Source organism: Alligator sinensis, unplaced genomic scaffold, assembly GCF_000455745.1.
Source record: "Alligator sinensis unplaced genomic scaffold, ASM45574v1 scaffold100_1, whole genome shotgun sequence".
Lineage (NCBI taxonomy): Eukaryota > Metazoa > Chordata > Crocodylia > Alligatoridae > Alligator > Alligator sinensis.
Genome location: NW_005842193.1, coordinates 290,494 through 304,780, shown reverse-complemented (window position 1 = coordinate 304,780; position 14,287 = coordinate 290,494). Strand labels below are relative to the sequence as shown.

General features: G+C 40.1%; 1 protein-coding gene across 6 annotated transcripts in view; it reads left to right on the top strand.

Annotated features, from left to right (window-relative positions):
- CBLL1 (Cbl proto-oncogene like 1) overlaps window positions 1–8,197 on the top strand; it is an 8,447-nt gene extending 250 nt beyond the window's left edge. The window contains exons 1-6 of one of the 6 annotated variants that reach the window (XM_025207403.1): window positions 24–3,687; window positions 3,999–4,157; window positions 4,565–4,662; window positions 4,965–5,048; window positions 6,021–6,094; window positions 6,686–8,197. In XM_025207403.1, the coding sequence (XP_025063188.1) occupies window positions 3,666–3,687; window positions 3,999–4,157; window positions 4,565–4,662; window positions 4,965–5,048; window positions 6,021–6,094; window positions 6,686–7,727 (1,479 nt within the window). In that variant the 5' untranslated portion in view covers window positions 24–3,665 and the 3' untranslated portion in view covers window positions 7,728–8,197. Of the gene's footprint in view, window positions 1–23; window positions 3,688–3,998; window positions 4,167–4,561; window positions 4,663–4,964; window positions 5,049–6,020; window positions 6,095–6,685 lie in introns of those variants that run through there. The other 5 variants (XM_025207402.1, XM_025207401.1, XM_025207400.1 and 2 more) reach the window with 5 other exon arrangements.
- Window positions 8,198–14,287: the final 6,090 nt, after the last annotated feature.

The window sequence follows — 14,287 nt, the reverse complement described above, 5'->3', positions numbered from 1 at the left end:
TGAGCCCGGGGGGCCGGGGGTTGCTGCCGTCGACCTCGCTCGTTGCGGTCCCTTGTGACAGCGGCCGCGCTCGGGCCCGCCCCAAGGGGCTGGATCGAGGTGCTCGCGCTGGGCCGCACCCGTTCAGCTCTCGGCGTTCAGCGGGTCCCTGGAGGGTCTCGGTGCTGACCCCAGGGCGGTGGGCTTGAAACCCCTCCCCCAGCTGCTTGGCCCTTCAGCAGCTGCGGTGCCAGACTCTTACATCTGACCCCACTCCTATGGCGTAGTGAGCCGCAGTCCCTCCGGCTGTGCAAGAGCCCAGGGTCTGTCTGGAAAAAGTCCCTTCCCGAGCATTGTCCAGAGGCTCTCTTGCTCCGCTTGCAGCTTGCTGTGCAGGGGCTTGAGCCTGGGTTTCAGCCCAGAAATATGAACCTGTTCTTGACTTTGTTGCTGGCCTCCAGACCTGACCTGGCTGCATTTGTAGTCACTCCTGTGCAAAGAGAGCTTGAGCCTGGGGAATGGCCTGGAGTGGAAAGGCCACGGATCCCAGAGGTCAGGGTGCCCAGGGACAGGTGTGGGGAAGGGGCTGAATCCAAACTCACAGTACGGGATTAAGTGTGTGCTATTAGTGCGTGCTGACTGGTGCCCCTTTAAAATGTGTCAGGTCATAACCAAAAACTTAAATTAAAAAAACTAGTGAAGTCACGTAAGAGCATTCTCATGCTTCGGTGGACCCTTGTAGGTTATTAGCTGGGTTAGAAGGATGATAGGAAGTTAGAAACTTCCTGGAGTCGCATTAGTTCCTGCTGTACTTCTATTGGCTTCTCGAGTCTGTAGACCTAAACCAGGTGAACAGGCCAGTAGAGTTTAGTTGATTTTTAAAAACTCTTTGTTCATCTATCCCACTCTTAGGAACAGCTCTGATAGTCTCTTCTGGGCTAGTTTTTACTCCACACCTGCAAATGTTTCATTTCCTAATAGAGGTAGTTAGCTTTGTTAATCTGAAGTCATTCAGAAGGCGAGGTAGATGTGTACCTTTATAGACTAACGAAATAAGATGTATACAGACTACAAGATTTCACTGCATCATTTCCTAATGATTTTCTTAACAGGAAGTTTCCTAATATTCAGCCTACCTTTTTTCACCTGTAGTGCTAGTTTGTACAGTTAGTGTACATGGAGTGAACTGGTATATAAATAGCCTGAGGAGCTGCCTTGTTCAGAAAAGTTTTCTCTAAAGATCTTGTGCCCAAAAAGTACAGAAGAGAATGTACTTTTTATATCTAAAATACTTCCTGTACCAGAAGAGCTTTCAGAAAGCTTACAGTGCAAGTCCATTGTTTTGTATTATGTGTTGTATGCCAAGAGAGCCTGTTAAATGCTTCAGATATATTTTTTCCTCTTGGCTTAGTCATCTTACCCATGCTAGTAGATCCTTCATTCATACTTCGTTCACTGTCAGTACCAAAGAAGCCCCATAATTACCTTCAGTGCCCGTGAAGGTTTTAGAACAGAACATAGCCTTCATTTAGGTGTCTGCACTGGCAGTGGTGTGGACTGGAGGAACTGAAAGGTGTTTGCTTTATGACTTTTTTTGCTCTGCATGTGCAGGCACAACTGTTCTGCTGAGAATTTTAGTTTTTTGGCCCTTCATGTACTGCCTCAAAATTGTTCTCCCTGTCAACTTCACTGGAATTGCTGTGCTGCTGACTGCTAACAGATGTTAATGAGCAGCAACACAGTTTTTGTAACAAGAGGCATGGTTTCCTAAAGTCAAGAACACCCTTAACCTTACAAGTATTGGCTCTGTGATGCTCCAGTCCTCTGGTCCCTAAAAGAGAGATCCATGAGTTAAAATACACTTTGACTGAGGAACTGGTTTAATTAGTTGAAAACCTATTCCCTCCCCCTCCTCAAAAATTCCAATAAAACTAGAAACAATTTTTAATAGAAGGTAAGAAGTACACTCACATTGTAATGGTGGCATTCAGAGCACTGTGTGAAATGGATACACTTGACCACCCGGCAAAACGGGCAAGTGCTGAGTCTGAGACAACACTGGTTTGAGAGTCAGAGAAATTTACCATATTTACTCAATTATAAGACAAGGTTTCCCCCCATTCAATATGGGAAAAATTAAGCCTTGTCTTATGATTGCATACGACTTATCTGAAATCAGAAAATGCACTGGGGATGTCAATGTTAGTGAGGAGGCCACATGGCCAGGCACCTAGTATGTGGTCAGTCATCAGAGGGCACCTGGGCACCCCTCAACATACAGGGTTTCTGGCTGGCCAGTGCAGTCACGCCAAGCTACCTGCCAGCATGTGTTGCATTGCTTTGGCACCCTCTGGCTGGAAACCACACATACAGCTCAAAATAATGCAGCAGGTGCAGGCCATGCCCTGTGCCCACAGTGCAGGGTTTCTGGCCAGCGCATACTGAGTTGCTCTGAGATGCTGCTCAAGTAGTGGGTGGTGGAGCAACCTGGCACATGCTGGCAGCCTAGCACCAGGTCCCTTTCTGTGAGCTGGGTTGTCCCAGCACTTGCTGGTTGAGCAGCAGCGCAGAGCAACTCAGCATGTGCTGGCCAGAAATCCCACGCTGTGTGGACAGTGCCTGGCTGGCACCTTTAGGTCACTTTGAGATGCATGTGCAGTTTCCCGTCAGAGGGTGCCGAAGCAAATTGGCACTCGTTGGCAGGCAGCAGCTTGGAATGACCCTGCACTGGCTGGTCAGAACCCTGCGCACAGCTCAAAATAACCTGGCAGGTGCCAACTGGGCACCATCCCTGCAGCATCAATTCTGGATAGATTACTGGACAATGCATGGGTACTATATGCAAATTGATATACCCATGTTTATTTTCAAGGTTATTGTTTTCAAATTTGTTCCTCACTTCCATGTGTGCAGGGAGAGCAGGGTCTGACAGTAAGGAGAAAGGGAAGGGTCTGCTAGAGAAAAAATGGGGGGGAAGCAGAGAGCAAAGGGCTACCTGATCCCACAAATTTGGTTTACCTGCTGTAGCAGTGAGAGGGGGACAAATTCGAGGCAAGCCTCCAATAATTTGATTCTATATCTGGAAAATGATAACACATTTTTATATTTTCCATATATAGAATGTAATTATGGGGGTCGTCTTATCATTAGGGTCATCTTCTATTTGAGTATATACAGTTGTTCTGTTCCTGGCTTTGCAACTGAACTGCTAAATGATCTTCAGCCATCACTTTGCCTTTACACACCTGTTTCCTTCTAACCCTTATGTAATTTGTTCAGTTTGTAAGCATGAGGCTTACAATGGACTTGTCCCTAATCTTAGCTAAGCTGTCTAAGCACTACTGTATTATTAATAATACAACTTGTATGATCTTTTAATCTGATGGTTTGTCACTTATATGTGAAATGGGCCAGAAGGGGTCACTGTTAAATGAAATAAAAGCAACAGTTCCAGCCTCTTCTGGCCAGTTCAAATGATAATGAACCCAAAATGTATTGCATAGCTGCAGGAAAAGGGTATTGGGTTGTAGGGGCCTCTTTAAAAAGAGTTTGTTTTTACCTTATAATTTCAACTATGGTCTGGGCTTGTAGATGAAATGGAAAAACTAGGTGAGAGGTGTTAGGGCTTCTTCATATCAAGATAATCAAGAGTTTGGAAACTTTTTTTATACAACCTGTCCACTGTGATGATTACAATGACCCAGCATGGTAAGAGAACATAATTTAAAATATGGTTTTGTAGAGGTTTTATAGTATAGTGAGCCAATATTACCATTAGGCACTACACAGATGCACAAAAAAGGCCTTGCCTTGAAGAGCTGATGGATTGATTTATTCCAGAATAGATTGATTTTTTTTCCTTCTAATGAGTAGGGTCTGGTACAATAAATGAATCTTAAATTAGCTTTAATAAAACCAGAGTTATACTTCTAATTTGTCTAGATTGCTACTTAACTTTTTAGAAACTAATATGCAAAATAACCAGGAAATTACAATAAACATATTTTCTTCTTGTATAGACAATGATTTGCAAGGAACTAATAGTTCTGGATCATTGGGTGGTCTTGATGTTCGCAGACGAATCCCTATAAAGCTCATCTCCAAGCAAACCAACAAAATCAAACCTGCACCTCGAACTCCAAGAAATATGAACAGGATGCCTTCAAAGACACAAGCTGGTGATGATGGTAAACTAAATAAATTAGTGCTGTGAGAGGAGAGGGAATTCATTTATTTTTTGTTCTGCAGTAGTGGTCAGATGCCCCATTCAGTAGCAGAGCCCTCATATGTTAGGTGCTGCGCGAACACATAAGAACATGTGACTGAGACATCCACATATTGTGTTATAAGCAGTAAATGGCCCCTGCCTCCAAAGAACAAGGAGTACTCTTTTTATTCTGTTTCTGTTCCTCTTTTTGCAGAAAGTGTCTAAGCATAAAATTAGATTTAGGCCCAGCTGACACTGAAATGCCATAGTATTTCTGATTGTTGTTTAAAATGCTCATCATTCTATACTAAAATCAGTCTGAGTCATTTAGAAAGGTAATAGTTTGTGTTGAAGTATGGTCTCATTTTTCCCCAGAAGAATTTGATTATAATGAAGAGGAACGATACGAATGCAAAGGAGGTGAAATGTTTGGGAATCAGCGAAGATTCCCTGGACCCATCTTTTGGGACTTCAAGGTACAATCTTGGATGCAGTGGTTTGGATGATAATATAAATTAAATTGCTCTCTAAACTTTTAAATGCATGGGGAGCAAGTTCATCTTTAAAGTGTAGAAATGAAATGAGATGCATCCTGCTTACCCTTTCAGAAACCAAATGAAAAATAAGCACTTCTCTTACTTTTAGCATTGCTGTAAAGGTATTTTGTCCTCTTTCTCAGATTGTGCGCAGGTCCATGTTTCTTAAGAAATATTTAAGAGCTTGCAAGCATATTGGTAATATCGAAAATAAGCCATCATAATATTGCTCTTCCTTACAGATTAACTTGCTAGGAGAAAAGGATGATACGCCAGTCCATTTTTGTGACAAATGTGGATTGCCTATTAAAATGTATGGGCGCATGGTGAGTAGAGCTACTTGTGGAAAAGGTAAAATTTGAAGCAGTTTTAGAAGTAGTTCTCAGTGGCTTACTGGCAAAATTGTAGGTAGCTAGTGGCTGTGTAACATCATTTATGATGGCTACTTGATATTTGTAAGAAAACATAGGAGGAGTCATTGATTTCAAGTCAGATTATTGTGAAAGAAGGTCTGCATCTCAGAGCAGAAGCAAGTAGACGTACCACTATAGGGCCAATTGATTTTAGGGGAGCTGTGCAGAACCAGTACGAGGTATCTCTGTGCATCTCAGTTCAGACTCAGCCACTTAATTTGTACAAGAATGCCAAACTATTCATGTTCCACATATTTTGTGCTGTTACCTTGTTGAATCAAGGAACAAAATGGCAGATATGGTGAAAGGATGGCAGACGCAATGTTTGATTTGTTCCCATTGTAATTAGTTGAAAAATACTTTTTAACGTGAAAGAATGTGTAAGAGGGCTATAATATATATTTAACATTAAAGTGACCCTTTTCAGGTAGAGTACTGTATATTAATGGGAGACTTCAGCTGAGTTAGTAAATTCTATACAGTAATCGGTTTTGTTTCTCTTAAAAGAGCAATCAAACCTAATACTTAGGATGAATTTAGAATATTGCCTATAATTGGATAGATGCTAATATTACCATAGAAGAAGCTTGTGGCACATTTGTTTATTTACAGATTCGCCTAAATGTGTCACATGTTGTTTTCAATTGCATTCATCTTTAAGTGCTTGAAACCATCTGATCAGAGGTATCATATGTCTTTTCCTGAGCTGTATCTATCTGTTTCATAGGCAGTTTAATGGAAGAAAGATCTATTTTCTACAAGATATTCAGTAAGAAGTCATGTTCTTGAGGGAAAATATGAGAACTTTTAAAAAAAAATACATTCTACAGGTGGCTTACTTGTTTACATCCTGTTTTAATAGAACAATTATTTGTATGTCTCTAGATCCCTTGCAAGCATGTTTTCTGCTATGATTGTGCTATATTACATGAGAAGAAGGGAGACAAGATGTGCCCAGGGTAAGTGAGCTGGAATTTGTTTATTAAAAAGGGATAACGTAGAAGCGTGGAAAAGGATCCTTATTTCACAGAATCTTTTTTAATGTACATAATTTTGTCACAGTGAAAAAAACACATGACTCAGTAAGAGAAGTAGTAAAGAATAGTGCTTACTGAACCTGATAGGTTAGTTTAACATAGCAGTTTTAACTAAACGATGAGGGATTCAGCTTCACTGCAGATATGCAAGTAGTAGAGATTTGAAATAGTTCATATGTTTAGGTTCTTCCCTCCCTTGGTAATTTGCAAAGAAGTGACAATTCACTAACAGTTAAGGGTCACCTGCCAATTATGTACTCTGAGCTCAGGATGGTTCTCTGCTCTGTGTTGAGTAATAAACCTGCATGCGATGCCAATTATAAACAACACCTCAGAAAATGCCAATCTACTTTGTATTTGCTTCTAGGGGAAACTGGTTTTGAAATATTTGAGTTAATTTAGGAAATGCAAGCCTTTTCTATTGGTATGGAAGTAAAAGCATTGGCTTTTAGCGTAAATACGTCTAGATTCTGAGCTGCCTTTGACAATGAACTGATTTTTTTTCCAATATAGCTGTAACGAACCTGTGCAGCGAATTGAGCAGTGTGTGCGAGGGTCTCTCTTCATGTGTAGCATTGTTCAAGGGTGCAAGAGAACATATTTATCTCAGAGAGACTTACAAGCTCACATCAACCACCGTCACATGAGAGCTGGAAAACCTGTTACCCGTCCTCCACTTGAACCTGTTCATCCTCCTATTGCCCCACCCCCTGCTGAAATTCCTGAGCGTTTCATAATGCCACCTGATAAGCATCATTTGAGCCATATTCCGCCAAAGCAGCACATCATGATGCCACCACCACCTTTACAGCATGTGCCACATGAGCACTATAACCAGCCACACGAGGACATTCGTGCGCCCCCGGCAGAGATGTCAATGGCTCCACCACCTCCTCGCTCGGTCAGTCAGGATACCTTCCGTATCTCAACAAGAAAACACAGCAATTTAATAACTGTCCCTATTCAGGATGATTCAAATTCAGGTGCCCGAGAACCACCTCCACCAGCCCCAGCACCTGCTCATCATCATCCTGAATACCAGGGTCAACCAGTGGTGTCCCACCCTCATCATATAATGCCTCCACAGCAACATTATGCACCACCCCCGCCGCCACCACCACCAATTAGCCATCCAATGCAGCATCCTCCCCAGGCAGCAGGTACTCCTCACATGGTTTATAGCCAAGCTCCTCCACCGCCGATGACCTCTGCTCCTCCACCAATAACCCCTCCCCCTGGACACATCATTGCCCAGATGCCACCATATATGAATCATCCTCCTCCAGGACCTCCCCCTCCCCAGCATGGTGGCCCACCTGTAAATGTCAATGCACCCCCTCCCCATCACTATAATCCTAACTCTTTACCACAGTTCAGTGAAGATCAAGGAACTCTTAGCCCTCCTTTTACACAGCCAGGGGGAATGAGTCCAGGGATCTGGCCAGCTCCAAGAGGGCCACCTCCACCTCCAAGAATGCAAGGTCCACCTTCTCAAGCCCCTCTTCCTGGACCACACCACCCAGATCAAGCCAGATACAGACCCTATTACCAATGATATGAGCAGTAAAGTGAACTGAGTATGCTATGAGAAAAAACTATACAGCAGCCTTTTAATGAATCTGACTGTTTGGACCTCTTGCTTTCTCTCTCTCTCCTTCCGTCTCTCTGTCTCTCTCTCTCTCTGTCTCTGTCTCTCTCTTTTTTTATTAATAATACCATTGTTGTGACAGTAAGACACTCTGGGCACTTGAATCTTAAAGGATTTTTAAGCCTTGACCATAGGACTTCAAATACACTGTAGTTCTAAAATAAGTGGCTTAATAGACTACAGCTATGTTTTAACAGAACTTATGTCCCTAGTGGGGCTAGACATGCCCCAGAGATGATTGCTTGTAATATTATTTCCTGAAAAATTGAGCATCCATTGTACCACTCTAAGTATCACTTTTGTTAAATCCAATGTTTAGTTTTACTTGTGATAACTTTTTGTTAACCTGTGTACAATAATTAAATTTAAATATGGTTGTAAAAGTGCTGGGTTTTTTATGTGAACTTGAGAGTATATACTATTTCTGAAACACCGTTTCATGTTTTCATGTTTCACAAACGCTTTTCCCAAAAGTCATGTTAGCATGACGGACATTCACAAATCCTTTCAAAATAACATTGTTTACATTAAACTGATTATTCCATGTTTAAGACGCTATAATCTTTCAGTATGTTGCACTTCAAACAGAAGACTTTAAGTTGAGAAAATTTCAGGATTACAAATGAATAATTCAAAAGATGCAGCTCTGGCATGATGCAAAGCTATATTAATTTAACATTTTAAAATCTTTTTTTTAACTCTCTTTTTGTCCAGAAAGTTAGGTGTAGCTTGAGAGCTCATGTGCTTCTCACTGTGTTGAACTCGTGTTATATGTTTGCCCACCTATATGTGTTCATATAGATGGTGTCATTGAGTGAGTTGCTATGTCACGTCCCAAAAATCACCTTCTTCATATAATGGACATTTACCTATTTTATATAAAACTTAAGTCCATCAAAAACAAGTGTAAGAAATTCACATTCTTGTAGTGCATTTACTGGTAGTATTGTTTAAACAGAGCTACACAGGAAAACCATCTATTCTGTTTTAATTGTCCTAGTAGGGTGTTCATTTTTGCATTCCAACATTAGTAATGAAAAATAAGTTTTAAAGTTTCATTTACTCTCAGTAATCAGCTGCATTCATCTGTAAAAAAAATAAAAAATCTAGTTTTGAATTAGGTTTCTAACCTTATGGTATCCCTCTAACCTTATGGTATCCCTTAAAATATTGTTGGGACCCAGCTTATGGTTTTCTTGTGGAAAACCATAATTTGTTTCTCAACATTTTTTCATCTGTTACCCAATACAAGCTGTTAGCAGCCAGGTTATCAGAGTGCCCTGTTGGCAGAACATTCCAAACTTTATAACTGTGCAGATAAAATATGTTTTCTAGTGGTCAGAGCAAGGGACTCTGTCAGGCATCTATGCTGCTTCTGCCACTGATTTGTTTGGTAACCTCAGGCAAATCTCAGGGCCTGGTTTTCAAATTTAGGTGCATGAAAACTCCACAAATGGGTCTGAAAAACAAATGCTTATGTGCAAAAATGGTTATTTTCTGTCAATTGACCAGCTGAGGGTGCTGTTGTAATATGCTTTAAAAAATCAGGTTTTGCCTCAGTTTTTCTATATGGAAAATAGGAATAATGCCCAGTTTTTCAAGCTTTTAAGACTGGGATGTAAAGCCTTATATAAGTGCAAGGTATTACAGTATAGGCTTTGTTGAAATTTTACCATTGTATTGTGAAGCAATGGAAGGCCCCAGTAACTTATTTTTGTTCTACAGACTCATAATAAAAATTATGGGTACTTTTGAAGTACCTTTTTATAGTGGAGAACATATTGTTCATAACTCAGTCAGCCACACCTCATTTAGGTACATTTTGTTGATATGCAGAGCACTCCATCTAACAGCTCATCATTGTCTTAAGTGAATGTTTGTCTTCCTAATATTTTAAGCCATTTTATTTGACTGCTGTAGCTTTTACTCCACAATCTCCCCCTTTCTTTTTAAACTGGACTCTTTATTTTGGTGATGACTGAAGTCAATGAAAGGTTTTTGCCCCATGATCCATAAGAATATGGTTTAATACAACACTGGCTTGTTTCTCGCTAAATCACTAGTAATGTCCTCCTGTTGATTTCTCTTACCATGGTAATGCTGTTCAGTTGATTAGCATAGCTCTTTCACTCAACCTAGCAATTCACAGAATAAGCCCATAATATTACTATATCCAAGATAAGCCCTTAGATAAAATACGATTTTTTTTTTCCTTTACAAAGTCAAGGATAATTGGCATTTCAGAGCTTAGGGTTTGATCCAGTTCTCACTAAAATCAATGAGGATTTTGACTTACCAAAATGGGATCAAAATCTTTGCTTGAGATGGCCACTTACTAAATATGGTGTCATGCAACCACAGAACAGACCCAAAAGGCATGCAGGAAGTGGGCCAGTTGTGTTAAGTGCTTGGCTTGAATCTATTCTTGCCTATTTAAGTGCTGTGAATGCTGAGCACAGCATAGAATAACAGAGTTGAGGCCATCACTTATATATCTACCCTATGAAGACATTGATTTACTGTTTGAAAAATTGGCACCTGTGGGAGCTCAATGTTAGCAGCATGTTAGCCAGCTACTTTTCAGAAAGAAACAATGATACTAAACTCAGAAATGTCAGTTACCATTAAAAATATGTATACATAGCATGCTTCAAATTAAATCAGAGTAAGAAGCATACATAGCATGCTTCAAATTAAATCTTCTTACCTTGTAAAGACTTGAGAATCTCAAATGAAATAATTTCCTTGTAAAGACACTTTTCAGTAATTACATTTCAATTCTGAATAAAGATCATGTTTGGCTGCACTTGTAAAATACTGCTACTGTTCAGAAATAGTTCTCATGCTTTAAAGAAACTTTGATTACATTATACATTTGCTAGCCGTTCTGAGATTTTGTAATGAGCACATAAATGTCAGAGAGATGATTGTTAGTATCTATCATTAGATTAATCCTTTAGACTGAAGAGATTAAAACATCCAGATTGTTAAATGGCTTGGTGAAATTCTTTTCATCAGTTGTTAGAGGTTTAATTTTTTTTCAAAACTATCAGGGATATAGATGCCCAATTCTTTTAGGCAGCCTTGAAAATTGTAAGGCCTCACACATTATTTCTGTATTCTGTGCCTGAATAATACACTGTTTAAAACCAAAGCAAACTGAATGTATGCACAAATTCTTCTGCCCACTATGAAGAATGCTACAGTTTGTGTGCATGTATGTTATGTATCAGCTGTTTTCTTTTAGAGAAGAAAAATGTGAGCTCTACTGTTATAACTGATACAAGAAAATATTTGAACTGTTGGATATAAATCTAAGATCAGAAGTTCTGCAGTTTTAATTATAGTGTCCTTGAGTAGCTGACTAGCTCGGTTGGAGCAGTAGTGCTAATATCACTTAGGTTGCAGGTTTGATCCTTGGCTGGACTAGATGCTCTCTTGAGGTCCCTTAGAGCTTTACTTCTCTATGATAAGACTAAAGGTGGTGGAAAGTTCATTCTGTCTAAAAGGAGTAAAATGGAAGCACTAATGCTTGCTTTTCATTACTAGATCTTTTACAACTGTAGCAATACAAGAAATGTTGTCTCTGTCCTATTATATATTTCAGGTTCTCCCAAAAAGTATAATCAGTGACACTGTTTTGTGTAAAAATTAAGTATAACCTTTCTACATTTACTAAAATGTTCATGGCTTTCGTAAAATCCATTATATAGCTACTTTCTGTTCTCAATTTAATTAGCTGTCTTTACTTAGCTATGTACCATTCTGGTGGCAAAATAGGTATAGACTCCTATCAGAGAAAACCTCAAGTTAAGGGGGAATTACAGATGGAATGGGATTGAATCTCACATTGGTATCTGATGCTGAATTTCTAACTTGAAATGAACATTGTGAAGTGAAATACAGTTACTGTGTAAGGCTTGTTCTCATTTTCATCTTGACATATACCTGAGAATAAGGAGATTTAAGTATTACATGAATTATATTTCCATTGTGTAACATTTCACTATTCTGGGAGTTAAAAACCATTATTCACACAGTCATTCTTCTTTGTCTAGTAATGATGTCCTGATAACTGATTCTTCAAATATATTGTATATATACTACCCTTATTTACTATTTTGCACAGCAAAGCTGGAGTTTAATGTTTTACTCAAAATTGTTTGGCAGCAGTAAATGAAAATAGTTTGGTTTAACATTCGATTTTCCCTCAGCCCCTTAAATAAGGCATCAAACAATACAGCTTTGGAATCTTTTCTTATTGTGAATTACATCTTCTTACTCTCTCAAAATGTGATCATTAATTTATTTTTGGGATTTTATTATTTATTTTGTTCAACAGTACCAGCCAGAATTAGGCTTAATTATGCTGAGTTTATTCTTTTCAAAGACATTGCAAGTCTCTGTCCTAAGATTTTTTTCAAACTGTACATTTGTTGGGTATTTTGACTTTTTATAAAAAATTGTATACGACTGACAGTTTTTAGGATAAATGATCAGTTGGGTGACTCTAAGAGAAGATTCATGACCTTGTGGGTATGACCGGGATTCTAAATACTGTACCTGAGTTCAATTCCTGGCTCTGCCACTCACTTCTTACATGATCGTGGGCACTTTGCTTAATTATGCCATGTCTCTGTTTCCCATCTTTTAAGTGGAGGTACCATTTTTAACTGTTTTGTCCAATTTGGTCCTGAGTCAGGAAAACATGTAAGTAGGCAAATTTTTTCAAATGGTGTATGTTGGAGTCTGGCCATTTCTACATGATAAATGTGTTTAATAGTAGCATTCTTAGTTGTGTTATGCTGCTCTGCTTTCTAAACTAGAAGTGGTGTCACTGCATCTGCCCAGCACTGTGGGAGGGTTAATTAGCACATCTGTGATCAGGCCAGTTAGTTGGTCCCCCTGCTGATTAGCCCACCTGTGGCATCATGCAGCTGCAGTCACACAGCTCCTGGTCTAGGAGGCAGCCTGCCTGGAGCGGCACAGCGCATATGGTAAGCTGACTGTCAACAAGCCCTCTGCTGTTTGTGTATATGGTGCCTTCCCACAAGGCAGCCCTGATCTTGGTTGAGGCCTCTACACAGAGCACCATAAAAATGAACAGAAGCAGCATTTTTATATAATGTATTAATAACCAATGCAGATGCACTGCTGTTTCTGGCCCTCCCTCCCCCAAATGATTCAGCTTTTGGTGTGGTTCTGTTAAGAAAAGTATGAAACTTCCCTTCAGGTTCTTCCCTGTTACTATGACCTCTGCCATTATGCAGCTGGCTTCCCCTTGGTGTCATCTGTTTCCCTTTCTCGTTGTCCTGCATGCATGGCCTGGCCCCTGAAAGCAAAGCTGGGTCTCTTGGGGGCTAATTAAACAGTTTGGTTGATTAGTGAGCCAGAAGCATATCCAGGTAATGCCTTAGGTTATTAATGAGAAAAAATGGCACCTTTTAGTGAAGAAAACTGTGGTGGTCAGCCTATGGAGTAAGAAGTTCCTATATGCACCTGGCAAATATTTAGAGTAGATCCAGAGGTTAATATCTTGGGCTGTTGGTGGAGGGGTAAGGGGGAACATTTACAGCATTTATGTAAATGGTTCCAGTGTGTTTTGGTGTCCTCTGTGGAAATATTTCATTTTACAGCTTAGGGGGACTCCTACATTAGAGCACAGCCATTCAAAGTTAGGGCTATTTGTAGCTTTTATCTAGTCACCTGCATCTCAAGTCAAAGTTCCCACTAAACTAACCATAGATGACCTTAGGTGCTGGAGCAGGAAGCCCACCTGAGGAGGGGCAATACAGGTCGGGGGGAAGGGAGGGGAGGGAAAGGGTGGAGACATGTGAGGCTTGGGAACTGGGGATAAAAAGGAAAACTCCCTCTGTCTACACTGAATATGGGCATTAGGAACATCACTGTTTTAGGTTGTATATTCACTTAATAAGGCTTTTGAAAGCATTTTTCTTTAGGAGCTAGACCAGTGATTCTCAACCGGGGTGCCTGATCACCCTGGGGTGCTGCCAGATCCTTTGAAGGGTGCCAGGAGCTATAAGGAGATAAGCAGATAAACCAGGTTGAGGCTAATCCCTGTCTGGAAGATCCCCCATCTCTACTGCCCAGCCCCCAACATTGTAAACCTTGTAATATATATATTCGTTTTTTAAACTGAGTGCCACTCAATTCACATAAGTTTTGGAGGAGTGCCTCAAGTCCAAAAAAGTCCACTGAGTTAAGCAAGTATATCATCTTAAACCAGTGATTCTTAGCTGTGTACAAACATGAGTCATAAGATAAACCCAAGGATTTCAAATAGGAATCCATACTGTTAAAGACATTCTGCCCCGTTGTGATCTGAGTTCTTTGCAATAGAATTGCTGTAGTATTTTTCAGCAGTCAAAAAACAAGCAAAAACTCAGAGCTGACATTTTCTGAGAGGTGTCTTTAATCTAGGAACTTGGGAGCCACTGTCTTAAAGA